General features: G+C 51.7%; 3 protein-coding genes across 5 annotated transcripts in view; 1 reads left to right on the top strand and 2 right to left on the bottom strand.

The window, feature by feature from the left end:
* The first annotated feature begins 696 nt into the window (after positions 1-696).
* On the top strand, positions 697-18,701 carry xrn2 (5'-3' exoribonuclease 2). 3 transcript variants are annotated; one of them, XM_076015901.1, is made up of 31 exons: positions 697-933; positions 1,237-1,364; positions 2,128-2,239; positions 2,562-2,673; positions 2,798-2,856; positions 3,033-3,122; positions 3,235-3,307; positions 3,450-3,500; positions 3,601-3,758; positions 3,881-3,955; positions 4,285-4,418; positions 4,513-4,570; positions 4,712-4,819; positions 4,940-4,984; positions 5,146-5,280; positions 5,586-5,630; positions 6,521-6,618; positions 7,495-7,630; positions 10,234-10,341; positions 10,430-10,519; positions 10,620-10,692; positions 10,775-10,858; positions 10,948-11,045; positions 11,353-11,432; positions 11,575-11,631; positions 11,927-11,995; positions 12,083-12,214; positions 13,233-13,386; positions 16,611-16,701; positions 17,360-17,585; positions 18,560-18,701. In XM_076015901.1, exons 1-31 carry the CDS (start codon positions 859-861, stop codon positions 18,645-18,647), a joined length of 3,042 nt encoding a protein of 1,013 aa, XP_075872016.1. In that variant the 5' UTR covers positions 697-858; the 3' UTR covers positions 18,648-18,701. The 3 variants fall into 3 exon arrangements, with proteins under 3 accessions (XP_075872016.1, XP_075872018.1, XP_075872017.1); XM_076015903.1 differs by having other exon boundaries at positions 16,611-16,705; positions 17,379-17,585; XM_076015902.1 differs by having other exon boundaries at positions 4,940-4,985; positions 5,150-5,280.
* A 1,008-nt stretch (positions 18,702-19,709) lies between these two features.
* On the bottom strand, positions 19,710-21,552 carry nkx2.4b (NK2 homeobox 4b). The gene is made up of 2 exons (XM_076015908.1): positions 20,893-21,552; positions 19,710-20,329 (listed from the first exon to the last, which is right to left on the bottom strand). Exons 1-2 carry the CDS (start codon positions 21,365-21,367, stop codon positions 19,710-19,712), a joined length of 1,095 nt encoding a protein of 364 aa, XP_075872023.1. The 5' UTR covers positions 21,368-21,552.
* Positions 21,553-25,725: 4,173 nt separating this feature from the next.
* Positions 25,726-25,933, bottom strand: part of nkx2.2b (NK2 homeobox 2b) — a 1,525-nt gene continuing 1,317 nt past the window's right edge. Inside the window, exon 2 of the mRNA XM_076015923.1 lies at positions 25,726-25,933. This exon is cut by the window's right edge and continues 428 nt beyond it. Within this exon, the coding sequence (XP_075872038.1) occupies positions 25,793-25,933 (141 nt within the window). The 3' untranslated portion in view covers positions 25,726-25,792.

Below are 25,933 nucleotides of genomic sequence, written 5' to 3'. Positions count from 1 at the left end.
TATTATTATTATTATTATTATTATTATTATTATTATTATTATTATTATTATTATTATTATTATTATTATTACGTGCTGTGTATTTGTATAACACCGTCACAGGGTCTGGTGTTACTGCCCGGAGAGCGGGCTTGTAATTACAACAGTCCAGCAGGTGAGGGCGCTCTTCCTCCATTGTTGCCTCAGCTGCTGTCGGAGGAAAATCAGGATTTGAGATGGAAAAAAGAATCCGCTCACACACAGACCGCCCTCGTGGGTTAACATGAGGTCGTTTCTTATCTTTTGAGAGAAGAAAAAATTGTCTAAATATTTCATCAAATCTCGACCGACCGACTGGCTGAATGACCGACCGACCGACCTACCGACCGACCGACCGACCGACCGACTGACTGACCGACCGACCGACTGACTGCATGTGATTCTTTAGACTAACACCAAGTCGAAACGATGACGATCACAATCAGACAAAACGTCATCATCAAGAGCTGATTGTCAAGTCGTGATTTCCAAACCATGTGCATCTACCATCCTAGAAAAAAAACAAGAGTTAAACTAACATGATTATTATCAATATTGTTGTTGTTTTTGTTGTTGTTGTTGTTTAATAAATCATGTAAAAGCAGGTAGGTGCCTGTAGTGCAACTTGGAACCACCGGCGTCGCTGCAAAGGATTTTGCCCCGGAAGCAGTGAAGATGAACCGGAAGTTGTAGCCAGCGTTCGTGGCCGGCAGCATGTAAACGGGATTGTTGAACCTGTTTCGCAGCTACTTTTTTTGTCTTTTTACTGAGAACTTTTAACCGTTTGACTAAAGTCGCGTCTTTTTTTAAGTGTGTCGGTGACGCGTGTCTGTGCCGGAGATGGGAGTCCCGGCGTTTTTCCGTTGGCTCAGCCGAAAGTACCCGTCGATCATCGTGCATTGTTTGGAGGAGAAGGTGCGTGGCTAGCAGGGTCAGCTAGCAAACAACCGGTGGGAACAAGTGTGAATCAGGGAGCCAGCGGCTGTTGATTTGGGTCAAAGTGAGACTGGACGGCGGTTCTAGTGAGCAGCCGGAGCTTCGCCTCAATTCTCCGCCTGGTTCTGGGTTAAATAATGTTCCGCCGGAAGTTTGGGAGGTTAGCCGAGAGTGTAAACAAAACTGCGACACTGCCCGGTGTTACGGATGAGCCTGGAATGGACGGTGATTTCACCGTGAAGTGTCTTCACCTTCTTATTCGTCGATCTTTCTCTTCTCCAGGGGAAAGAATGTAACGGGGTCCGGATCCCCGTGGACACCACCAAACCGAACCCCAACGAGGTGGAGTTCGACAACCTGTACCTGGACATGAACGGCATCATCCACCCCTGCACTCACCCGGAAGACAAGTAAGAGGAAACCAACTCCACTTTAAAAATAAATAAATAAATGAAATGACTCGGTGATTCACCCGGTTCTCTGAACATGTGCTGTTCAAGCTCACTTGAAACATTTCAGAAGTTCAGCTTCTGGCCTGGTTTGAACTCAGCGGGAAACTGTGTTTTTAGTTGAGCTGAAGCCCCAAATCACGCACTGGCTCCCCCTACAGGCGGTTATATGTCCTCACTATATAGTGATTCATCAGCCAAATTAAAAAAAAAAAAAAAAAAACTTTCGGACACTACTTGTCGGGTCACTGACCATCGGTTGTACGCTACTTTTAGTGATGCATTGTGGGTACATTGAGTGACTGCATGGTGAATATTGACGTTCACACTGGATTCAGACGCCACTACACACAACAACATGGTGTTGCCTCTGTATAGTGACAGTAGGGGGCGATGTAGGACGCAGCATTTGTCTGTGGAAATAAAGGCTGGCGCTGATCTGAGGACTGTGATTGGTTAACAGCTGGCTCCATTATCAATAAATCATGGTCACAGCTTCCAGCCCTGTTCAGGTCTGTGCAGCTGGTGCTTGGCGCTCGTTAGCCCTCTGTTTACAGCTCCCTGCTCAAACGCTGATCATTTCCACTCTTGGAAGGTAACAACAGGATATTTTAAAGATAAAAAAAAAAACCTTGACCTTCCTGCCTCAGAGGTCACCGTACAGTTTCCCCTCACTGCGGCCTCGAAGCAGCAGGATTTAAACTGGCTGTTGCGCCCCCTGCAGGCCCGCCCCCAAGAACGAGGATGAGATGATGGTGGCCATCTTCGAGTACATCGACCGCCTCTTCAACATCGTGCGGCCCAGGAGGGTCCTGTACATGGCCATCGACGGAGTGGTGGGTCACATGACACACGTGTATCCCTACAGGATATGTTGTTTGTTTTTGTTTTTCTGTACCGATGCAACAAAGCAATTCCATGACCTCTAGAATTGCCAGAGGTCACGGTCAAGCAAAAAACAAACCTGGTCCTTGCAGGATGAAATTTGACCAGAATTCCGACTGATGCTCTCCACACCATTCAATGGAAACGCCTGCAAATCGCAATTGTGCTTTGTGGAAATGTCATCATTTCTTTTGTTCAGTCCGTCTCTATGTGTCTAACTCTCTGTGCGTGGTCTTCATGGTTGGAGGTTCTAACTGTGTCTGATGGTTTCAGGCTCCTCGGGCCAAGATGAACCAGCAGCGCTCTCGGAGGTTCCGGGCCTCCAAAGAAGGGGTGGAGCTGGTGGAGGAGAAGCAGCGTATGCGGGAGGAGGTCATCCAGAGAGGTCAGCTGACCAGGAGGCCGCCGCCGGGCTCTGGTTCGGGGTCTGGGTCTGGGTCTGGTTCTGGTTCCCTCCCTGACTGAACTCACTCAGGCTGACCTTCCTTCTTCTGTCTGTCCTGCTGCAGGAGGTTACCTCCCCCCCGAGGAGATCAAGGAGAGGTTTGACAGCAACTGCATCACCCCAGTGAGTCTCTGTGCAGTCCACACACACACACACACACACACACACACACACACACACACAGCTGTGAGTTGGTTTTCATCGCCAAGCTCTCCAGCCTGCAGTGCAAGGCGTCGGTCGTCCAGGTTTTTCCTCGCAGTCTCATTGATGATGGGTGGTTTGCACTGCGCCCCCTGCAGGGCACAGAGTTCATGGACAACCTGGCCAGGTGTCTGCGCTACTACGTGGCCGACCGGCTGAGCAACGACCCAGGCTGGAGGAACGTGACGGTGAGCAGGCCACGTCTCCTCCGGGGGGTGGGGGGGGGTGTAACCTTTAACCTATCAGCAGCCTGCACAGCCTCTTAGCTCCTCCCCCTCCCCTCTGCACCTCCACCTCCAGGTGATCCTCTCAGATGCTAGCGTCCCTGGTGAAGGAGAACACAAGATCATGGACTTCATCAGGAGACAGAGAGGTGTGTGTGTGTGTGTGTGTGTGTGTGTGTGTGTGTGTGTGTGTGTGTGTGTGTGTGTGTGTGTGTGTGTGTGTGTGTGTGTGTGTGTGTGTGTGTGTCAGCTTCTCTCTCTGATCTTCTCCTGCCTGTGTGTGTGTCACAGCTCAGCCTCACCACGACCCAAACACCCACCACTGCCTGTGCGGCGCCGACGGTAAGTTAGACCCCAGAACGCCACCGCAGTCTCGGAAGCTAACAGCTAGCTCTGGCTCTGGATGATGAACCATGTGACCTTGTTCCCCCCCCCCCCCCAGCCGACCTGATCATGCTGGGCCTGGCCACCCACGAGCCCAACTTCACCATCATCAGGGAGGAGTTCAAGCCCAACAAGCCCCGCCCCTGCGCCCTGTGTGGCCAGATGGGCCACGAGATCAAGGAGTGTCAGGGGACGGCCCGGGAGAAGCAGGGCGAGGTCAGTAGGAGCGCCGCCCCCTGCTGGCGGCACTGGTCGGAGGCCACGCCCCCAGCTGGGATTCAAACCGATGATGATTATGATGATGATGATGATGATCCTGCCCCCTGCTTCTCCACCAGCACGACCAGTTTGCCGACTCCATGCCAGTAGCAGAGCAGGAGTTCATCTTCATCAGGCTGTGTGTGCTGCGAGAGGTACCGCCTCCCATCCTTCCTCCCATCCACCCTTCCATCCATTCCTCCTTTCCTTCCTGCCTTCTATCCATCCATCCATCCCTCCATCCTTCCTTCCACCCATCCATCCATCCCTCCATCCTTCCTTCCACCCATCCATCCATCCCTCCATCCTTCCTTCCATCCACCCTTCCATCCCTCCATCCTTCCTTCCATCCACCCTTCCATCCCTCCATCCTTCCATTCCTTCTTTCCTTCCCGCCTTCCTTCCTTCTTCCTCCCTTCCCTCCCCCCCTGCACCCTGACCACCCCATGCTGATGCTAAGCTAATGCTACTGCTGCTGTTCCAGTACCTGTCCAGGGAGTTGACCATGGCCAGTCTGCCCTTCCAGTTTGACTTTGAGCGCAGCGTGGACGACTGGGTCTTCATGTGTTTCTTTGTGGGCAACGACTTCCTGCCGCACCTGCCGTCTCTGGAGATCAGGTGAGACTCCGCCCCCCTGCCCCCTGGGTTTGACCTGTCAGAGCCAGCAACCACATCATGTGATGATTCACGGTGTGTGTGTGGTTGTCCTCAGGGAGGGAGCCATCGACCGGCTGGTCAACATCTACAAGGACGTGGTGCACAAGACTGGGGTGAGTACACACACACACACACACACACACACACACACTGTGGCCAGCTGGATGAGCTGGGTGCTAACTGCTGCTAACTGGGACTGGGATTAGCTGGCGCCCCCTGGTGGTGTGTAAAGCCGAGGCTGTTGGTTGGTGCAGGGCTACGTGACGGAGAACGGCTTCGTCAAACTGGACCGGGTGGAGATGATCATGCAGGCGGTGGGCGTGGCCGAGGACAACATCTTCAAGAAACGCAAAGAGGACGATGTGAGAGAGTTGAACGAGTTTGCGATGAGTTTCATGTCGTGATTGAGCTTTGCATTGAGTCTGGAGTGGTCTCATTTCTTTACTAGCGTTGTGGTTTATTGGCCGTCTGTCTTTTTTTAGGAAGGTTTCAAGCGAAGAAATAAAGAAAAGCGAAAGAGGATGAAGGTGAGTGACGACAGGAAGGACCTGTGGAATTCCCTCTGGATATAATCCCTCCAACACCTGGTGGTGTTTGGCCCCATGTGATCATAGAGACCAGCAAAGAGTCAACAGAAATGTATCCACGATGAAGATGATGGTGGCTCTGATTCTCTGTGTCGTCCCAGATGGAGCAGCAGCGAGGCCCCGCCTACATGACCTCGGGCCAGTTTGCGCCGCACGCCCTGGGGGGGCGGGACCGGCCCGGCGCCGTCCAGAACGCCCGGCAGCAGGCCTTCGGCATGAGGATGCAGAACAACAGGGTACCGGCGGTCATGTGACCTTCCTCCTCCAGACCACACCCACACCAGTGGAGCGCTGGCACTGAAGAAGCTCATGTTGCTTCCACATAGAATTTCTTTTTGAATTGCGGTCTGATGGGGGGGGGGCGGGGGGTGCGCGCTTTGGGGCATATGGCTGCAGTACCTTGAGTGGCCACTAGACGATTTTTGCCACCATTTCTCCACTCTGGTGCCCAGTGGTAATGATGATTCATCCTGGTCTGTGACGCACTGACCAATGACTGACTGACTGACTGACTGACTGACGCTGCTTCCTGTCCCTGCAGGACGCTGCTCAGTCCCTCAAGGCCTCCATCAGGAACGGCGGCAACGTGAGTGACCCACAAACACACAAACAAGTGGTGGTGTTACATGCATTACATCTCAGGGGTTCCAGCAGCAGCAGCAGCAGCAGCAGCTCGGGCTCGAGCGTCTTCTGGCCTCAGTGCCTTCAATGAGTCCATTAGAATGATGTCATCACGCATCATGAAAGATTATTAGAATGACAGACAGACAGGTGGTGGGACAGACAGACATACAGAAGGTGGGACGGACAGTCAGATGGTGGAACAGACAGACAGTCAGTTGGACGGACGGACGTGTTGACAGACAGACAGACGGACGGATGTGTTGACAGACAGACAGACAGACAGAAGGCGGGACGGACGGACAGACAGTGGGACAGACAGACAGGTGAACTCTGGTGCGTCTCCACCTGGAGAGCGACACAACTTGTCGTCATTCATATGTATATTGCGTCGTCGTCAGCGGCCTTGAAACAGGCGGCGGCGGCCGTCACGGCGAGCGGCGGCTCGTCTCAATAGGCCGGCGCTGCCGCCGCCTGCGTGTTCATGGCCGTGAATCTATTTAAACCGGCGCCGCTGTACCGCCGTGGCGCTGCATTAAACCAATCAAAGCGCCGCCGCCGCCATACATTAGCACATGAATGACCGGCAACACAAAGGCAGCTCGGCCGGCATTGTTCCTTTTTTTTTTATCATCATTATCATTTCTTCCTGTCGTGGCCGGTGGGGGGGGGGGGGGGGGGGGAGGGTTGGGGTCCTCAGAAAGCCTCCGTTTTATGTCCTGCAGACTGTAAACACAGGGCTAAACAACCACCTCTTCAAGCCTATTTATCATTTTTAATATTATTATTATTATTATTATTATTAATTGTTCATTGTTCATCTTACATCGATGCATTGTTTCTTGTTCCTCTCAGTCGGCTGCTGGTCCCAGCAGCAGCGATGGTGGTGGTCAGGGTGTGAAGAGGAAGGTGGAGGACAGCGACAGCGAGCCCGAACCCGAGGACAACGTCAGGTAGAGCTGGGTGGGCGGGGCCAGGGTGAGGAGGTGGGCGGGGCCAGGGTGGGCGGGCCCCGGCGAGGTCAACGAGGCAGACACCTCCGTCCCGGTGCTCCCGGTCTTCCACCTGCTGCTAGTTAGTTGTCCTCCCGCCCTCCTGCTGCCCCCTGTGGGCACTGGCGGTACTGCGGTGGCGGTGCGAACCAGAAGAAACGATGGTTGTCGCAGCTCGTCGGGGAGTTGGGCTCATTAATGCTGCGGTGCTCCGGCACAAGCTGTTCAACTCTCAGACACGCTCTCTTCAACACACACACACACACACACGTGGCCTTCCTCTCTCTCTCTCTCTCTCTCTCTCTCTCTCTCTCTCTCTCTCTCTCTCTGATTAATATGGAGAGCAGGAGTGCCGGCGCTCCGGCTCCTGTGTGGCGTTCTCCTCCAAAGCTGCTAAATCCGTGGGGCTAAATTGGTATTCATGGAGGCTTTTCCTCGCCAGGCGCCGCCGCTCCCTACGGGCCGCCGCCGCCGCAGACGCTGCTCCGCCCACAGCGTGTGCACAGAACGATGCCCAAAAAAAAAAAACGTCCAGCAAGGCTCTGCGGGTCTTAAAGTGTCTGAGCTTGGTGTGATGAACACAATCTGACCCCCCAAGAGTTGCAAACAGTGTCGGGTGTGTTTGGAGACTGTAAATCAACCCGAGCGGCCGCATTTCAAACAGCAGTGACCTAAAGCTGCGTCTGAAAGCAGAAGTTTTGAATGTTTAAACCTTCGAAAAAAAGAACCGTGTTCAATTTCATTTTACTGGACAAACAGCCAATGATTGAGCCTCATGGTCTGGTATGATTGGAGCTGAAGTGTGTGTGTTGATTGTGTGTGTGTGTGTGTGTGCAGGTTGTGGGAGGAGGGCTGGAAGCAGAGGTACTACAAGACCAAGTTCGACGTGGACGCCTCTGACGAGGACTTCAGGAGGAAGGTGGTGCAGTCGTACGTGGAGGGGCTGTGCTGGGTGCTGCGCTACTACTACCAGGTGAGCCACCAGGGGGCAGCGGTGGGTTCACTGTCAGCACAGGGCAAAGAGGAGACCTTGTTGGAGCAGGACAGGGGTTACTAAAGGGCAGGCTCAGCAGCGCCCCTGCTGGCCGGGCTGCAGTATGGCCACTAGTGGTACATACTGGGCTAGGAAGAGGTTGAGTGGGTCAGTTTGAGACTCTGGTGCTGGGTTTTGGTTCTTCTCAGTGTCAAACAGTGTGTCCTCCTCCTCCTCCTGCTCTCCCTCCACCCCCTCCTCCTCCTCCATCACCTTCTCCTCCTCCTGCTCTCCCTCCTCCTCCTGCTCCTCCCTCCTCCTCCTCCTGCTCTCCCTCCTCTTCCTCCTGCTCCTCCATCACCCCCTCCTCCTCCTCTTCCTGCTCTCCCTCCTCTTCCTCCTGCTCCTCCATCTCCTCCTCCTCTTCCTGCTCTCCCTCCTCTTCCTCCTGCTCCTCCATCACCCCCTCCTCCTCTTCTTCCTGCTCTCCCTCCTCCTCCTCCTCCTGCTCTCCCTCCTCTTCCTCCTGCTCCTCCATCACCCCCTCCTGCTCTCCCTCCTCCTCCTCCTCCTCCATCACCCCCTCCTGCTCTCCCTCCTCCTCCTGCTCTCCCTCCTCCATCATCACCCCCTCCTCCTGTTTGCCTTGCGATTGGACACTAAATGGTTTCATTGTTGCAACTCTCCGCTCTGCTCTGCTGGTGAAACCATCGGCGGCGGCGGAGCCTCTCGACTGAAGCCCTCTGGGATTGGTCCAAACCTCAGGGGGCGGGGCCAGAGTCCTGGACGAATTCATTAGCGGCTCCTCCTGGAGGCCTGGACGTGTCTGTGCTCGGCCGACACACATTCACTGCTGTAATCTCTCTCACACACACACACACACACACACACACACTCCTGGCCTGTCGACCCCTGGCAGGTTTTCATGACGTGGTTTTCAGTTCAGTGTCTGTGGCTGATTTCATGATTTCAAAAAACAGGCTGCATTTATTGGAATCCTATAGATTATTATTATTATCATCATCATTATAATTGAGATCATCTTTAGTGTTTTTATGCAAGACTCAGTTTCTGTGTTTCACCTCTAACCTGCTTGCATCATATTTTACGTATTTACTGTTTTTTAATGGTTTTATCTCCTGACTGGCTGAATGATGTGGGCGGCGGCCTCCTCTCCCCTCCCCCTCCCCCGACCCTCCTCCGCCTTCTCCTTTTATCATGCTAAAGTCCTGCATTATCATCTCAGCGAGCGGCGCTGCGCTGCAAGGGCTTGTGGGAAGTGAAGGTCGTCCCCTCGGCGTGATGTGTTAGTCCCTGGAGGGGGCGTGGCCAGCGGCGGCGGAGGGGCTCAGTCGTTCTTGCTCTTCCGCCACACTGAAATGTTTCCAGTTGTCGGGAAGTTTTTCTGCTGCGCGCAGTTTTTTTAAAAAAAAAAATTGTTTTAAAGAATAATTAAAAAATGGAAAACCTTTAAAAAATGAAGAGAAAAAGCAGCTTCGGGTTCCTCCGCTGGTCCGGCGTTTCAGTGGCGGCAGCGCTTTTTAATTCCAGGCCGGATCAGGATCTTAAATGTCAGCCGGGTGCAGTTAGTCTCCTCAGATTGGATTTTAAGCTTCCAGTCGGCAGGAAGTTCTGAGCAAAGACAAAAAAAGGTCAGAGGTTAGATTTAATTCCCCCCCCCTCCCTCCCAGCAGCTCAGTTTTGCCGTCCCGTCTACAAGTTTCCCCAGTGAGACGCCAGACGGCGCCTCCTGCTGGCGAGCTCGGCTGTGACGGTGACAGTCAGCCTCAGTTAGAGAACGACTGCTTTATTCCTTGGTCGTGCAAACATGTTATGCTGCGCTACTACGACCAGGTGAGCCACCAGGGGGCAGCGGTGGGTTCACTGTCAGCACAGGGCAAAGAGGAGACCTTGTTGGAGCAGGACAGGGGTTACTAAAGGGCAGGCTCAGCAGCGCCCCTGCTGGCCGGGCTGCAGTATGGCCACTAGTGGTACATACTGGGCTAGGAAGAGGTTGAGTGGGTCAGTTTGAGACTCTGGTGCTGGGTTTTGGTTCTTCTCAGTGTCAAACAGCGTGTCCTCCTCCATCACCTCCTCTTCCTCCTCCTCCTCCTCTCCCTCCACCTCCATCACCTCCTCCTCCTCCTCCTGCTCTCCCTCCTCCTCCATCACCTCCTCCTCTTCCTCCTCCTCTCCCTCCACCTCCATCACCACCTCCTCCTCCTCTTCCTCCTCCTCCTCTCCCTCCACCTCCATCACCTCCTCCTCCTCCTCCTGCTCTCCCTCCTCCTCCATCACCTCCTCCTCTTCCTCCTCCTCTCCCTCCACCTCCATCACCACCTCCTCCTGCTCTCCCTCCTCCTCCATCACCTCCTCTTCCTCCTCCTCTCCCTCCACCCTCATCACCTCCTCCTCCTCCCGCTCCTCCTCCTGCTCTCCCTCCTCCTCCAGTTATAGAATGACTGCTATATTCGTTGGTGATACAAACATGTTTTCAATTTATATGTAAATTGAATTTTTTTAAAGAAAATTGACTTAAAAATCAATATTTTTGTTTGTCTTATTAATTGTGTGTGTGTGTGTGTGTGTGTGTGTGTGCGCAGGGCTGTGCCTCCTGGAAGTGGTACTTCCCCTTCCACTACGCTCCCTTCGCCTCCGACTTCAAGGACATCAAGGGGATGTTCAGCGACTTTGAGAAGGGAACCAAACCGGTGAGGAGCTCCACTCCTCCTCCTCCTCCTCCTCCTCCCCCTCCTCCTTGGTCTGTGTCCAGCTAATAATCTGACCCTGTGTCTTCAGTTCAAGCCTCTGGAGCAGTTGATGGGGGTGTTTCCTGCCGCCAGCGGTAACTTCCTGCCGGAGACGTGGCGGAGCCTGATGTGCGGTGCGGTGAGTGTGAACACCTCCAGGACCTCCTCCAGGACCTCCAGCCTGGAGGCCTCCCTCCTCCTCCTCCTCTGACCTCCACTTCCTATCTCCTGCCTCTCAGGACTCGTCCATCATCGATTTCTACCCCGACGACTTTGCCATCGACCTCAACGGGAAGAAGTACGCCTGGCAGGGTGAGTGGCTCCTCCCACAGTGGGCGGGGCTCGGCAAGACTGTAGCGTCACGTGACCGTTTGTTTCTTCCTCGCCCCTGAAGGCGTGGCCTTGTTGCCGTTTGTGGACGAGCGGCGGCTGTGGGCGGCGCTGGACGACGTTTACCCCGACCTGACGGCCGAGGAAGGTGAGCAGCTGGCTCCTCCCAGTCTCCTCCCACTCTCCTCCCAGCCTCCTCCCACTCTCCTCACTGCTCTCCTTCTTCTTGTGTTCCAGTGAAGAGGAACAGTCTGGGCAGCGACGTCCTCTTTGTGGGAAGGTCTCACCCGCTCTTTGACTTCCTGCAGGAGCTCTACCGCACCGAGGCGCTGGAGGTCAGTAGGCCCTGGTGGACTTCAGGTCCTGGTGGACATTTAGGTCTTGGTAGACTTCTGATCCTGGTGGACTTGAGGTCCTGAAGGCCAGTTAGTCCTGGTAGACTTCAGGTCCTGGTGGACTTTTAGCTCCTGGTGGACTTTTAGCTCCTGGTGGACTTTAGGTCCTGGTGGACTTGAGGTCTCAGTTCCTGATGTTGCTCAGAGGAGCAGGAGCAGCTTCAGACGCAGGATGGAGGAGTCCGTCCGTCCTTGCAGAGACATCATCAGTCCTGTTGAACTCTGACCTCTGACCTCTCCCACCCAGAGCACGGTGATCCCTGCTGAGCTGTGCCATGGAATCCAAGGTACTTTAGATCTTGATGACGACGCTATTCTACCAGACAAGTAAGGAACGCCGGCCTCTCCTCCACTTTGGTCTCGTTGTTGTTGTAGTCGTCACGGCCGCCACACAGGGGGCGCTGTGGCTGAGCCTCTGGCCCCGCCCCCTCCACTGACCGCCGTGTGTGTGTGACCTTGACTCTTGCAGGACGGTGGTCTCCCCCATCCCCGTGCTGAGGGACATCCAGCAGAACAGCTCCGTCGGGTAAGAACATCGCACTTCAGTGCCCTCTGTGATGTCACAAAGGGCACCTCTCCCAGGGCGGGCGACCACACCACTAGCCAGGCGTTGGCTCCGCCCGCTGACATGGCCTTCTAACCATGTTTGAGGCCCAACACAGCCTCAGTTTGATCAGCAGGTTGTAAACAGAGGGCTAACTATGATGATGATGATGATGATGGTGGTGGTGGGAAGCTGCTGCTGTGGTTTCGGATCAGCATCATGATCATCTTCATCTTCTGTCCTCCTCCTCCTCCTCCTCCTCTTTCTTCTTCTCCAGAATTAAGTTCTGTGACCCGAAGTTCGAAGACGACTTCGTCTTCAAGGCCGTCCTCCTGCCAGGAGCCAAGTGAGTCTCCTCCCCTTTGTCTCCCTCCTCCTCCTCCTCCTCCTGCTCCTCTTCATTGATGGATTGATGGATGGTTGTGTTCCCCAGGATTCCCAGCAAGGTGCTGAAGCCGGAGGACTTTGACCGAGGCGGAGGCCACAGAGGGTGGAGGCCTCAGCTGGGCTTCAACCCCCACCGGCAGCAGGCCCACCTGGACCAGTCGGGCTTCAGGGCCCTGGGGTCAGTCTGCTGCTGCTGCTGTGATCAGACTCTGGCTGTGTTTCCATCACCCCTAGAATTTTACAAGTCACCAAAGAGAAAATAAATCAAGCATTCTGCACAGCAAACAACATGGAAATGCAGATTTATGGCAAAATGTGGGCGGAGACTTGGACAGAATTACAGCTGATGCTGTTCACACCATTCAGTGGAAACAGCTGCAAATTGCAGTTGGACTTTGTCTAAATTTTAGAAGAAGAATATCGCTTTTACTGTCATGGAAACACTGTGTGTGTGTGTGTGTGTGTGTGTGTGTGTGTGTGTGTGTGTGTGTGTGTGTGTGTGTGTGTGTGTGTGTGCCGCTGACTCACCACCACCGGCCCTGATTGTGGCTCCGCCCCCTCCCTCCCTGATATCATCATTAAGGAAACAAGAGTAATTGAACATCTGGCTGCGTGTTGGGGAATTAATTATGCTCCCGTCCGAAGAGAGACGCTGTACCCCCCCCAATCCCCCCTCACAAACCCCTCCTCCCTGCCGCCCCCCCCCCCCCCCAGTTCCAACCAACCCAGTGGTTAAATCTGCAGGCCTCTAGGCAGGTGTTGAGACTGAACATCAGCCCTCATCACTTCTCTTCTGCTCTTGTTTGTTTGTTTGTTTGTTCTGGCAGGAAGTGAAGTCTATAAATCACAATCGCATCTCCGTTGTCCCTCTGGTGTCGCAGCTTCCTGCTCCACACCTCATTCATTAGCTTTAAACTGCTAAACCATCAGTGGCTGTGCATTAAAGAGCACCTCCACTAGGGGGCGCCTCAGAGGAGGCAGCCAGGGGCTCTGCCTGCTGCGTCCCTCTCGAAATGTCATGTATTTTCTTCTTCTCCACTCTGGGTTTTAAACTTGTGGGCGTGCACTGCTCAGCGCTGCCCCCCATGGTGTCATGTGGTACTGCATTAGATACTGGTTACGAACTCAGACTAGATTGTGTGTGTGTGTGTGGCCTTTCCAACAGACCAATCAGACTTTGCGTTTCCTCCTCTCAGCCACAACATGAACAGGAACCAACAAGGTCGAGGGATGTACAGCAGCGCGCCGCCGCCCAACAGCTACCAGCAGGGGGGTACCGGCATCAGCGCGGTGGTGGCGGCGGCGGCGGCGGCGGCGGCGGTGGTGGCGGCGGTGGACAGTCCTTCCAGCGTAAGAAACACTCACACAGACACACACAGACACCTAGCTGCAGGTCACACACCTGGGGCCCCCTCATGGCGATGGAGGGTTTCACACCTACAACCTGACTGGGCTGTCAGAGCCTCAGCCTGTGGTTGTCTGGAGGGTTCTGATTGGCTGCCAGGAGAGTGTGTGTGTGTGTGTGTGTGTGTGTGTGTGTGTCACAGTTTCAAAGAGTGTGATGAGCAAAAGGCTCCCTTGAAATTAAAGATACAGTATTTAATATTTATTAGATATTTGGGGTGTGTGTGTGTGTGTGTGTGCGTGCAGCTGCTCACACACTCAGTCTTGTTCCTGCACCCTCGTCACGTCTGCTGCTGCTCCTCCAGTTTGACTCTGATGCGCCAATTTGCAAGTAGATGATCAGTGTGATGGCGGCTGATGGCGTGCGGGGGAGTCGGCGCCACTCCATGCAAATTGAGGGCTTTTTTTTTTCTTTTTTCTTTTCCTTCCTTTCTTTTTTTGTGGCTGGACTCTCAGCCTCGGCGTTAAAGCAGCCAATTAGAGACGCCGGCTCGTCCTTTTGTCTCGTTGCTGCTGGTTCAGCTCCATAATCCCCCTTCATCATCATCATCATCATCATCATGACGACATTGTGTGTTTGACTGGGAGCAGCTAGCAGCATCAGCTGCTGGTGTTAGCGTCGGTAGCATTAGCTTCCTGAGGAATGTGACGGTACTGCAGCCTTTGTCCTCTGTAATCGCTGCTTGTCTGCTGGCTGGAGGTCCAACCGACGCCTCCAAGGCCTGAAACCAGAGTCCCCTTTTGACTGCGCTTCTGCCCCCCTGTGGTGACACGAGTCAACACAGCACGCAGCCATTATGGAGCCAACTCCCAGTTTGACGCCACTAGCAACACCAGCAACACACTCATCCTGCTCCAGCAGCAGCAGCAGCAGCAGCTACAAAAAGAAAAAAGCCTCCAAACTCGCTGCCACAAGTGGACATCATGGCCACTGGCTTCCGGCGATCATGTGACCTTGGCTAACCCCCCTCCACTCCCCGGTCTGTGTTTATCACCCAACCACAGAAGCAGCCCAGAGGTTTCAATCCTGCTGGTTTTGGCCTTTCACACCTTCAGAAGGAGATCCACCAGGTTGGAGGAGCTCAAGAAAGTTGGAGGAGCTCCACCGAGTTGGGAAGTTCCAGGAGGTTGGAGGAGGTCTAGAAGGTTGGAGGAGCACCAGGAGGTTGGAGGAGGTCTAGAAGGTTGGAGGAGCACCAGGAGGTTGGAGGAGGTCTAGAAGGTTGGAGGAGCACCAGGAGGTTGGAGGAGGTCTAGAAGGTTGGAGGAGCTCCAGGAGGTTGGAGGAGGTCTAGAAGGTTGGAGGATCTCCAGGAGGTTGGAGGAGCACCAGGAGGAGAATCGTCAAGATTTTATGAAAACATCTCGACCATCTCTGGTGTTAACAATCCACCCCACACTGTCCATGTTTGGTCATGTGACTGGCAGCAGCCAATCCCGACCCTGTGGTGACCACTGACGGACCTCCTGAGGTCGTGTTGGCTTGCTGCCGCTGCTCTGCACCACAGCCTCGTTCCTCTGGGATCAGATGAAGCTTCTGAGATGTTTCTCCTTCCCAGAAGTTTCCTGCTGGTCTCCTCGGTCCTCCTGTGGACGGACAGAGGGACAGAGAAGATCCTGTGGCCCTCAAGGAGGCCAGCAGAGTCAAAGAGCGGCGATGCTGCTAATTGAAAAGGAGGCAGAGCTCGACATTTAGTCGTCAAGCTCCTCTGTAATCCTGCCGCTAACACACTGGAGGAGGTGGGGAGGAGAAGGAGGTGGGGAGGGGCAGGAGGAGGATTTAGGGGTCGTAATCCTTTTGTTGGCCTTTGTTGCCGGGCAGACTGCGACTCTATCCACTATACACTGGCAGTGATTGGCGGAGATTGACAGGTGTCCACTTGAGGTTCTCCCAGAGGAGCCCAGTGTCTGCGGCTCGCTGGCGAGCTCGCTGGGTGGTCCACTCGAGGGTTGTTGGCTCAGGAGATCATCAAACATCAGAGCAGGAGGACACAAAGCAGGAGGACGGCTCGCTGACAGCAGTCTGCCGGCTGGACGCTAATTGTCTCTTTTCATCCTCTGGTCCCGGCTGCTGCCAAGCTGGAAGTTCTCCAAAGTTCTTGTCTCTGCTGCTGCAAGTTCTCCAAAGTTCTCCTCTCTGCTGCTGCTGGAAGTTCTCCAAAGTTCTCCTCTCTGCTGCTGCTGGAAGTTCTCCAAAGTTCTCCTCTCTGCTGCTGCTGTTGGGTGGAAGGTTGTCAGTCAGTCTGTCAGTTTTCAGAAAATGATCAAAAATTCAGAGTTGTGCAAAAGAATTCCTGAACTGCACCTCCACCCCTTCCTCCACCTCCTCCTCCTCCTCTTAGCAGTGTGTTAGCCACATTAGGACAGAGCAGCAACTTCTGAGGTGTTTCCCAGACAGATAATAATAATAATGATAATAATAATATCCAATAACTTCTGGTCGGGGAGATTGTTTCTAACTTCTCCCAGAAGATTCTCCCAGTCTGGACCGGTCTGGAGCTCGTTAGAAACCCGGTGATGATGATCTGCTGTTTAAAATCCCTCCAGTGGTCAGTTTGTGTTTCTGGGGCCTCATGATGTCTTTTTAAAGCTCCTCCTCGTATTTAAACGATGCCAACTGTGTCGAGTCCTGATCTTTGCGCACACACACACACACACACACACAGACACGCACACGCACACCCCTCCCGGTAAGCGGCGGCCGGCAGCTGCTGGTTGCCGTGGCGACGGGAAGAAGCCGTTAGCTCCCGTCGTCTTTTCTTCCTCCAGCTTCAAGTGTCTTTGTGAGGAGCTGCAGCGCTGCACCAGGCCACTTGAGGCCTCCACAAAGCCTCGGCGCTCAATGCTTGTTTCATTTCCTCAACCAAAAAATGCAAATACACCCCCCCGCCCCCCCAACCCCAACCCCCTCCCTCGGGACCACCACCAGCACCACCAGCACCAGCACCAGAGCTCCATGCAGATGAAATGTTGCAGTTTTTATTTCCAAGGTTGAAGAACCTGAGAAGAACGAGAAGCCGATCGTCCAATCACGACCGAGGGTTCTCCCCACAGCCTCCGCCGGTGCTGATGGCGGGTCACATGACTACCGTGGTTGGGTGGGGGGGGGGGGGGGGGGGGGCATGGCGAGAGTTCAGCGACTTGATCCACTTGTTGTTCTGCCTCCACAGATTCCAGGCAGGGAAGTTTACTGGGAGCTCCTCCAGCAGCACCACGCCACCACTACCAGCAGCAGCAGCAGCAGCAGCAGCAGTTCCCCAGGTGAGTCACCCCCCCCACACACACACACACACACACACACACACACACACACACACACACACACACAGCTGCTGCTGAGTTTCTTCCCCGTCGCAGCAGAACAGATTTCTCTGGAGGAGGTTTGTGCAACTTAATGAGGCATCACTAATGCAGCGGGAGGCTCCTCCCCCCCTCCCCCCACCCCCAGCCCCCCCACTCTCCCCCCAGTCCTAATCAGGTTGGGCTGTTCAGGTCCATTGTGGCTCCGCTGCCCCGGGGTCACTGCTTATTAGCAACACTTTCTTTGGCTGCTGATGAAATGCAGCAGCAACTCAGAGACGAGGGAAAGGGGGGGGGGGCGCTGCTGAGATAGACTCCGCCCACCCCCTGGCCCGACTGCCGTGACCTGCTTCCGTAATGAAGGGACGAGTCTCAGGTTCGGGAGGGGAGGGGTGGGGGGGTCTGGGGTCAGGGGTCAGGTGGATCCATCAGCGCCACTCCAACACTCTGAACTCTGGACAGCTTTCAATCTCTCTGTGGTTCTGGTTCTGCTCGCCAGTCGCTTCTCCTTCAGTCCAAATCATGTTTCCATCTGTTCGATGCTTCTGAAGCCAACAACAACAACAACAATAATAATAATAATAACATGCTGCAGTGACCTCTGACCTCTAACAGCCAGTGGTTCCCCCTGCAGGCAGCAGCAGCAGCAGCAGCAGCAGCAGCAGCAGTACGGCAGCGGTGGTGGCGGCGGTGGCGGCGGTGGGCACGGATGGGGGCGGAGCCAGCAGGCCCAGCATGCCGCCTACCAGCACAACCGGGGGAGGGGCGGAGCCAACTACCAGCAGCAGCAGTACGAGCAGCACTGGGACGAGCGGCAAGGGGCGGGGCCCCCGCAGCAGCATCAGGTACCTAAGCACCACCCACACCAGGTAGGGGGAGGAGCTTGGAAAGAGTCCCAGAGCACCCAGTGGCTCCCCCTACAGGCAGCCCTGTGTGCGTGCGTTCTCATTGGCCAATTTCAAATGAAGCAAACCTCGGGAGCCTCTCGGCGCCCTTGATGATGTCATCACCGTTGCAACATCAAAACGTCCCATCAGCAGGTGGTGATGAGTCAGTCTAGTCGCTAAACATCTTCATTAGTTTCACTTCATACTACACTGAGCGTCCTCCCACATTACAATAACGGCACTGTGGCTCAGCGCCAGACAGTGAGTGGTGCTGTTCACTCATAGTGACAGCAGGGGGCGACGTAGGACACAGCCACAGTTTAGGGAGGGGCGCTGACCAATCGTCTTCTCCCTCCTCACATCAGCCAGCCAATCAGAGGAGCTCAGCCTCTGGCGGTGAGTCAGTGAGTCAGTGAGTCAGTTCAACAGTTATAGATATACAGTTAGTCTGAGTGAGTGACTCACCTGGTTCAGGTGTTTCTCCAGCATCTGTCGGTCCTGCAGGAGTCACTTTTACTCGTTGTTCCTTCACGGTGACTTGTGATTGGCCGGGATGGAATTCAGCCTGCCGACCAATCACAATCCAGCCGCCAGCAACGAGCCTCCGAAAGCTGCCGTTTGATTTGACATCGCATTCGTTGCATTAGCACAATTATTGTCAGACTGAATTCACTCCATGAAAAACAAAGTTTTAATCGCTTAAAAAAAAAAAAAAATCACAAATTTACTTTTCTTTATTATTATTATTAGTTTTATTTCGTTTTTAATATTAAAACTAATGACGCAAAATGTGTTTGTTAGTTTCTCCTCTGGTTTGTGGAGCCCAAACTTCCTGTCCAGGGTGTAATAGTGTGTGTGTGTGTGTGTGTGTGTGTGTGTGTGTGTGTGTGTGTGTGTGTGTGTGTGTGTGTGTGTGTGTGTGTGTGTTGCAGGGCTACGGCTCGGGCCGAGGCTACCCCCTCCCCCCTCCATCCAGGCGGTACAACTGGAACTGAGCGGAGACGTTTCGATATTTCATGACTGTGCTTTGATTTTTGTTTTTCATTTTATCGTCTTCTTGTACAATTTTTTTATTCTACTCGAGAGAGAAAAAAATGATGATGGTGTAACTTTTTAAGACGAGGCCTGTAAAACTTGTAAAAAAAAAAACACAAAAAAAAAACAAACAACAACAAACAAAGAAACAAGGAAAATACAAGTGAGTCACAAACCAAAACAATCTGTTTGTCCTGGATTCTTTTTGGAGGGAAAATTGATATTAAATCTGACTGGATAATTTAGATTTAATTTGGATAAAATTAAAATGTAGTTTTTTTGTTGTTTTTTTAGAGATTCAACACAACCTAAATGGGTTCATTTATTCTTTTATTTTATTTTCTATTCAACTTTTTATCGTGCCGTTTTACTTTCACAAAATATACATATTTATTTTTTATTTTAAATGGTCTAAAAAAAAATATATGTATATATATATATATATATATATATATATATATATATATATACATATATATATATATGTATTTACCCCTCTGCAGTACAATTTGCATAAATTTTCAACGACAAGACAAAATGTGAAATGAAAAATATCACACTGCAGAAAAACAAACTGTCCAAAAGGAAAATATTTTATTTAATATTGAAAACAAATAATAATAAAAAAAAAATCATGAGTCCTGACAAATATTAAAATGAGCTCTGCTAAAAAAAAAAAAAAAAAAAAAAAGTAAAAATAACAAACGGTCACTTCCTGTTTGTCACAACAGTCCTGTAATAATTTAACTTTCCGCCCTCTGAGTCTCTGATGTCCGATTTATTTATCGCCCCTAAACGCGTCATTGCAGCAAGAATTTTGTCTTTCGGGGTAAAAAAAAAAATCAAAAACAAAATGAGAATGTGGCGTTTTTAAAGAGGAAGAAGATTGAAGGGAGACCGTCAGTCAGTCAGTCAGTCAGCAGGTTCGAGGCTCTGTTCGCGAAAACGATCCCAACGCACCGGAGACGAAAAGGCCCCGCCGGTCCTGCGGGGGCCCGGGTGGAGGTCCGGGTGGAGGCCCGGGCGGAGGTCCGGGTGTCCGCGGTCCTACCAAGTCCTGCCGTACAGCAGGTTGCATCCCATCATGCTGTTCGTGTACTCGAGCAGCGCCGCGTCCGTCTGAGCCAAGTTGATGTGGCCGTGCAGCCCCAGCGGGGGGCTCGGAGAAAGCTCGTCCATCTGCTCCACCTGCTGCTGCTGCTGCTGCTGCTGCTGCAGGCCCGCGCCATGCAGGGCCTCTCCCGGGCTGCTCTGCCGGGTCCCGGCCGAGTCGCTCCGGAAGCTCCTGCTGGAGGTCTTGGAGAGAAGCGGAGAGCCGGAGGAGGAGCCGTCATCCTGCTGCTGCTGCTGCTCCTCCTCCACCTGCTGCTGCTGCTGCGCGCCCTTGTCCTTGGCCTGCCGCTTGAGCTTGTAGCGGTGGTTCTGGAACCAGATCTTGACCTGGTTGGGCGTCAGGTGGATGAGGCCGGCCAGCTGCTCCCGCTCCGGCGCCGACAGGTAGCGCTGCTGCCGGAAGCGCCGCTCCAGCTCCAGCACCTGCGCCTGCGAGAAGAGCACGCGGCGCTTGCGGCGCGGCGCGGCGTGCAGCGACACCAGGGACTTGGCGGCGGGGTCCAGGCCGGCCAGGGGGCCCACCAGGCCGGCGGAGGGGCCCATCAACCTGGAGACTGACCCACACAGACACGCGCCATTACTCACGGAGGAAGAGCAGCAGCAACGGCGACTTTATCGAGTCTCGTGCAGCAGGAAAACATGCTGGGATGAAAAAGTCAATTAAATAAATCGTTTTTTCAATTTTTTTTATTTTTTATCAAACTTCTAAATATTTTTCCCCCGCTATTAAAACTTTGTAATTCAACAAAATTAAATGTGCTTTAAAAATTAAACATTTAAATTTAAAAAAAAAAAAAAGAAATTTCGTTTCCGTTTAGAAATAAAATCGGTTAATATTTAATATCTAATTAAAATCATTAATTAGACTGAGGCTAAAAAAAAAACGAATTAATTTGATTTAACGACAAAGGCTCATATTTAAAAAAACGAATAAATAAAATAAAATAAATCGACAATTGAAGTTGATTTGTGAGAGTTTACGGAGTCCTTATTTCACGTGATTCCCTGTAAATTCCAGCTTCAGTTTAGCGGCTAATATTTGAAATGCTCTGCCGGCCTGTGCGCCTCTTTCTCCCCCGCTGCTCAAACTTTCCTCCCGCCGACTCGGAGCTCTTACTGGCGGGGTAGCGCGGCTCCGGGCTGCTGTACCAGGCTGCGGGGCCTCCGCTCCGCAGCGGCTCCTGGTAGGACACCGGCAGCTCGGACACGGAGCCCAGGCCGCCGCCCGGGAAATGGGTCACTGCTGCCGGGACGTGGTAGGAGCCGCCCGGGCCGAGAGCAGCTGCCGAGGAGGAGGAGGAGGAGCAGGAAGAGGAGGTGCTGGTGGAGAGGTGGTTGTGGTGGTGGTGGTGATGATGGTGGTGATGGAGCTGCTGCTGATGTTGCTGATGTTGTGTCTGCTGCTGCTGCTGCTGGTGCTGGTGGTGCTGGTGGTGCTGGAGGTGGTGCAGACCGGGCTGCGGGACCTGCGGCGGCCGGTAGGAGCCCAGCGGGGCGTCCAGGGCTGAGAAGCGGCGGTAGCTGCCGTCCTCCATCGGGCTGAGGATGTCTGAGACCGAGAAGGGGGTGGAGTGTCTGGGGCTGAGGGTCATGGTGCGACCGCCGACCTGCTGCTGCTGCTGCTGCTGCTGCTGCTGCTGCTGCTGCTGCTGAGTCCGGCTGCTGGAGCGGCGGCGGCGGGAGGAGCGGCGGCCCTTAATCCCGCAGGACTCCGCCACTGGAGGGGCGGAGCGAGCAGGACTCGGCAGCCAACCGTCGACACCGCAGAGCAGCGATGGTTCCAGCTCAACTTGCTGGAACAAAGTGTCGTCACTGAACTCTGCTGCTCTCAAAGTCCTGCTGACGGGAGGAGCTGAGCAGCAGCAGCAGCAGCACCAGCAGCAGTCAGAGTGATGGAGCTGCTGCTGTGAAACTTTGTCAAAACAAGATGAAGATTTTTCTCTCTCGTCTTCAGTTTTCCACACAACTTTCCTCATGACGTCAGTGAGGGGATGACCCCGAGTGGTTTAATTATTTTATTATTATTATTATTATTATTATTATTATTATTATTATTATTATTATTATTATCATTATTTATTACCCAATTCGATTTAGTTTGACTTTGGTTAGCCTTTAGCCTTGTGAAGCTAACACTTCTCAACAGGTTTGCCACTTCTTAATTTCCTTGTTTCTAATTGTCCTCTTTGCTACTGGACATTTAAAATAAGTATGACATGATATGAAATTTTTTTCCACATATGGAAAATTCAGCATTTAATTTGTAAATTTCCAAAATGTTTTATTGAAATGTTTTTACTTGTATTTTTATTTTTTTTTTAGGAATAATTATCCTGCAAAATGATTAAATTCTGAAATTAACTAAATCTATATATATATGTATATATAGATTTATTTTTTTTCTGCAGTTCAGCCACAACAGAATGAGACATTTAACTGACCATAACCTGACTCATATTTTCAATTGATTTCAACAGAATAATGAGAGAAAACAATCTAATCTCCTAAACTAATAATAGTCGTGTTGATATTAACCAGAAAGACAAAATCCATCTGCATTTTGTCAAGTGAAGATTTTAAATTCCGGTCCTGAATAATTCATTTTTTACACACACACACACACACACACACACACACACACACACACACACACACACACACACACACACAGCTTCAACAACAACGTTCACACCTTTGTCACGTGGCCGACTGACTGAGCAACCAATCACCTGCTGACCCGCCGCGTCACGGCTCTTCAGGGTGTTTTTTTTATTTTTTATTTTTTTAAACTCTCTCACTCGGAGCTCCTGCGGTGGTCGAGCAGCTTCAGGAGCTCCTCCTGCTGCTGCTCCTCCTCCTGCTGCTGCTGCTCCTCCAGGGGAGCTGAGCGGAGTCTCTCCCCGGCCAGGAGGCACTCTGGACGGGCAGCTTCCTGTTCAAGGAGCCGCGGGAAAATGTGGATTCGATCCTGGACGGTTGGTTGTGTTGTGTTGTGTTGTGTTGTGTTGTTTTTGGCAACGCACGTGTGTCACCGGGACGGTCGGTCGGTCGGACGTCAAAAGAACTTTTGATTGAAGTCTCAACTTCCGAGCTCGTGACGCTTTTCAGAAACTTTTCAGAATTTTTTTTTTTTTTTTTCATCGAATCGACTTCAGTTCGATTAAAAGTTGAAATGAGGGCGAGTTCAACAACATTGAGCGGCAACTTTCTGCTACTTTCAACTTCTTCTCCGGGCCTGCAGAAGAATCACACAATAATTTATTTATTTATTTATTTATTTATTTATTCCAAACTGCAGCGTCTTCATCAGTGTGACAATAAAAGTGACTTGAGTGGAAATGATTTCACTGCTCGTCCTCGCAGTCTGCTCGAGGCTGAATTTTTTGTGAGTGAACGCAGTTTTTCTGGGAAAATATAAATCGATGAAAACTGATTGGTGTCGGTCACTTTAGTGCAGATGACGACAGCAACACAATCATCCTCACACGTGGTTCGTGGTTTGAGGGTCACGTGAAGAGTCAATCAAACTGAACCATGGTGTCGATCCAAAATTCCAAAATTCCAAAATTAATTCTACTTTGTTGGCATTTTAAGTGATCGAATTACTTGGTTATGGAAATATTATAAAAGTGTGAATCAAACACTTGAGGTGTGTGTGTGTGTGTGCGTGTGTGTGTGTGTGTGTGTGTGTGTGTGTGTGCCTCAAAGTTTCTTCATGAAACTCACTGTGAAGAGGGCTTTACTTCACCGCTGTGGCCCCTGGTGGTCGGCGGTGGTAGTGCATGTGTTACCCTGTCTCCTCCTCCTCCACCTCCTCCTCCCCCTCCTGCTCCTCCTCTTCTGTCTTCAGGCCCTCCACTGAAGCACCAGGGGCCCCTGAACGCCTCTCCTGGGCCTCTCCACAGCCAATCAGAAGCAGGGGGCGGAGCCACCAGGCATCAACAACTCTGTTTTTCTTCTTAGTTGCTCCTCTGAAGTGTTTCCTCCCCCATCGTGGCTTAGCCCCGCCCCCTGTGTCACGTGACGGCAGTGGGCCAACCGGTGGATGTCTGCGTGTGTGTCTTAGAACGGGGTTGGATCCTGTAACAGGCAGAGAAGGAGGTCAAAGGTCACACATACCCAATTGCGTGTTGCCCCTAAACCAGGTGTGGGCAAACTACGGCCCGGGGGCCATATGCGGTCCATTTAGCTTTTTAATCCGGCCCTCTAGCCAAAGTTGAAGAAACGATGTTAACAGTCAGTCATCAAACAGCTGAAGCTCCTCCTACTTTGCAGTGTTTCCAGAGTCATTTCAATAAAGAGCTCAACACCCTGGTGGTTCTGGGTGGTTCTTAGAGCTGAACACCCTGGTGGTTCTGGGTGGTTCTGGATGTTGTTCCATTGACATTACAGCAACAGGTTTTCTCCAGGACATCCCATAATAGATTGTTTCCTCCTATGAGGAGGCTCACCAGGACACTGCATCCATCTGCTGCTGCGCCGCTACCCCCCCCCCCCCCCCCCCCCGCACGGTTTACAACCCACTGTGGCCCCACCAGTCCACAGTGGGTCCACCGCTGTCCTCATGTGAGACTCGAGAACTCGAGAGCACCACCTGGAGGTTAGTTTGTGTGCTAGATTTCATATGTATGCGTTCAGACACTTTATCTTGCATGCCTGCATAATAATAATAATAATAATAATAATAATAATAATAATAATAATAATAATAACAATAATAACAATAATAATAATGGCATTTCTGTTCAATCTGTAAACACTTTTTTGTGTTTCTCTGCAGATCTGAGATGCTCAGATGGAGAGAAGTGTGCGTGTGTGCGTGTGTGTGTGCGTGTGTGTGTGTGTGTGTGTGTGTGTGTGTGTGTGTGCAGTCTGACGGCAAACTGTGCTTCGGTTTGTCTCTTGCTGCCCCCTTGTGGCAGCTCAGCGAAGAGCAAGGACAGAGATCAGGTGTGTGTGAGGAATCTGTTGTTTTCTTCTCCTTCACTGCGGCACTCGGCTGGTGGGAAACTCCTCGAGGGGAAAGTGATACATTTTAAGATTAAATTGAAGAAATTAAACCACGCAAACGTTGCCAAATAGAAGCTGAACATTTCTTAAACCGCTTGTAGCAGAAATGTATTTAAATGTTTCATGTCCTGGAGAAATAAGAGCATCTTAAAAATCAGGCCTTTCAGCCGTCTGCCTTCAGCCACTAGGGGGCAGAGTCACCTTCAACCTGGGGGGGGGGGAGGGGGGGGGGTGAAAAGCTTAACTTTTGACCTTTGACCGTTCGCCTTTGAAACGGATTCTGATTGGTCGGAACCTACGACGTTTGGAGATGAAATCCTGACAGAAAACTGACAAAAGCAACATTTTACTCTGAAAGGATCTGGATTCAAATTAAAATGTCAGGTTTTGTCGCTCTGTCAATTCAATCAAAAAGAGTAATATTAAAATAATCTGATCATTTATTAGTTATATATGTGTATATATTAATATATTAATATTAATATTATTCACCTTTGTTGATTGTGGAATGATAACTCGTCATTACAAACCGTTTTTTTTTTTTTTTAGATTTTAAAGAATTAAAGCCAGCGGGGAAAATATTCTGAATATTCTCAAAATATTTTTGCTTCATTTCGCTGCTCGGATAAATAAATTCAGTCCGGGTTAAAATCCACATTTATTCACCGTCATAAATAACCGACCCATTACAAAACCAAAGTCAAGCATATAAATAGATTTATAAAAACACAACAAATGTACAACAACAAAACCAGCACCAAACAAAACCAAAACAACTGGGCGGGGGCTTCTCTCCAGTTGAGGATTAATTCTCAATTTAATTTAAAATCTGTCGATTCTTCCGCTGCTTCTGCAAACTTCTTCTTCTTCTTCTGCTTCTTCTTCTTCTTCAGTGATAAATCTCACTTCAGTTTCTCACTTTCAACTGGAATTTTTTTTTTTTTTTTGCCATTTAGTGGTTTCCTGGTGGCTCCAGAGTCCAGAGTCCGGAACCAGTGAGTCCAGTCTCACCAGCTCCACTGGTACACTGCGGCCAGCTGCTGCTGCTGCTGCTGCTGCTGCAGCTCCAGCTCCGGGCCGAAGCCGGGCTGCAGCAGCGGGCTGAAGGCGCACAGCGGGAGGCCGAAGCCAGAGCGCAGCGCCGCCTG

This window comes from Nelusetta ayraudi, unplaced genomic scaffold, assembly GCF_046127955.1.
Source record: "Nelusetta ayraudi isolate G7.1 ecotype Tasmania unplaced genomic scaffold, CSIRO-AGI_Nayr_v1 ptg000203l, whole genome shotgun sequence".
NCBI classification, from domain to species: Eukaryota; Metazoa; Chordata; class Actinopteri; order Tetraodontiformes; family Monacanthidae; genus Nelusetta; species Nelusetta ayraudi.
Note: the sequence above shows the minus strand (reverse complement) of the source record. Positions and strands in the feature narration are given on the sequence as shown.

Coding starts and splice junctions, on each gene's coding strand:
- nkx2.4b (XM_076015908.1), bottom strand. CDS start 21,367: ATGACCCTCAGCCCCAGACACTCCACCCCCTTCTCGGTCTCAGACATC. Junction 20,330..20,892: donor GGAGCCGCGCTACCCCGCCA/GTAAGAGCTCCG, acceptor TGTGTGGGTCAG/TCTCCAGGTTGATGGGCCCC.
- xrn2 (XM_076015901.1), top strand. CDS start 859: ATGGGAGTCCCGGCGTTTTTCCGTTGGCTCAGCCGAAAGTACCCGTCG. Junction 5,281..5,585: donor TGAGGATGCAGAACAACAGG/GTACCGGCGGTC, acceptor CTGTCCCTGCAG/GACGCTGCTCAGTCCCTCAA. Junction 10,859..10,947: donor CGACCTGACGGCCGAGGAAG/GTGAGCAGCTGG, acceptor CTTGTGTTCCAG/TGAAGAGGAACAGTCTGGGC.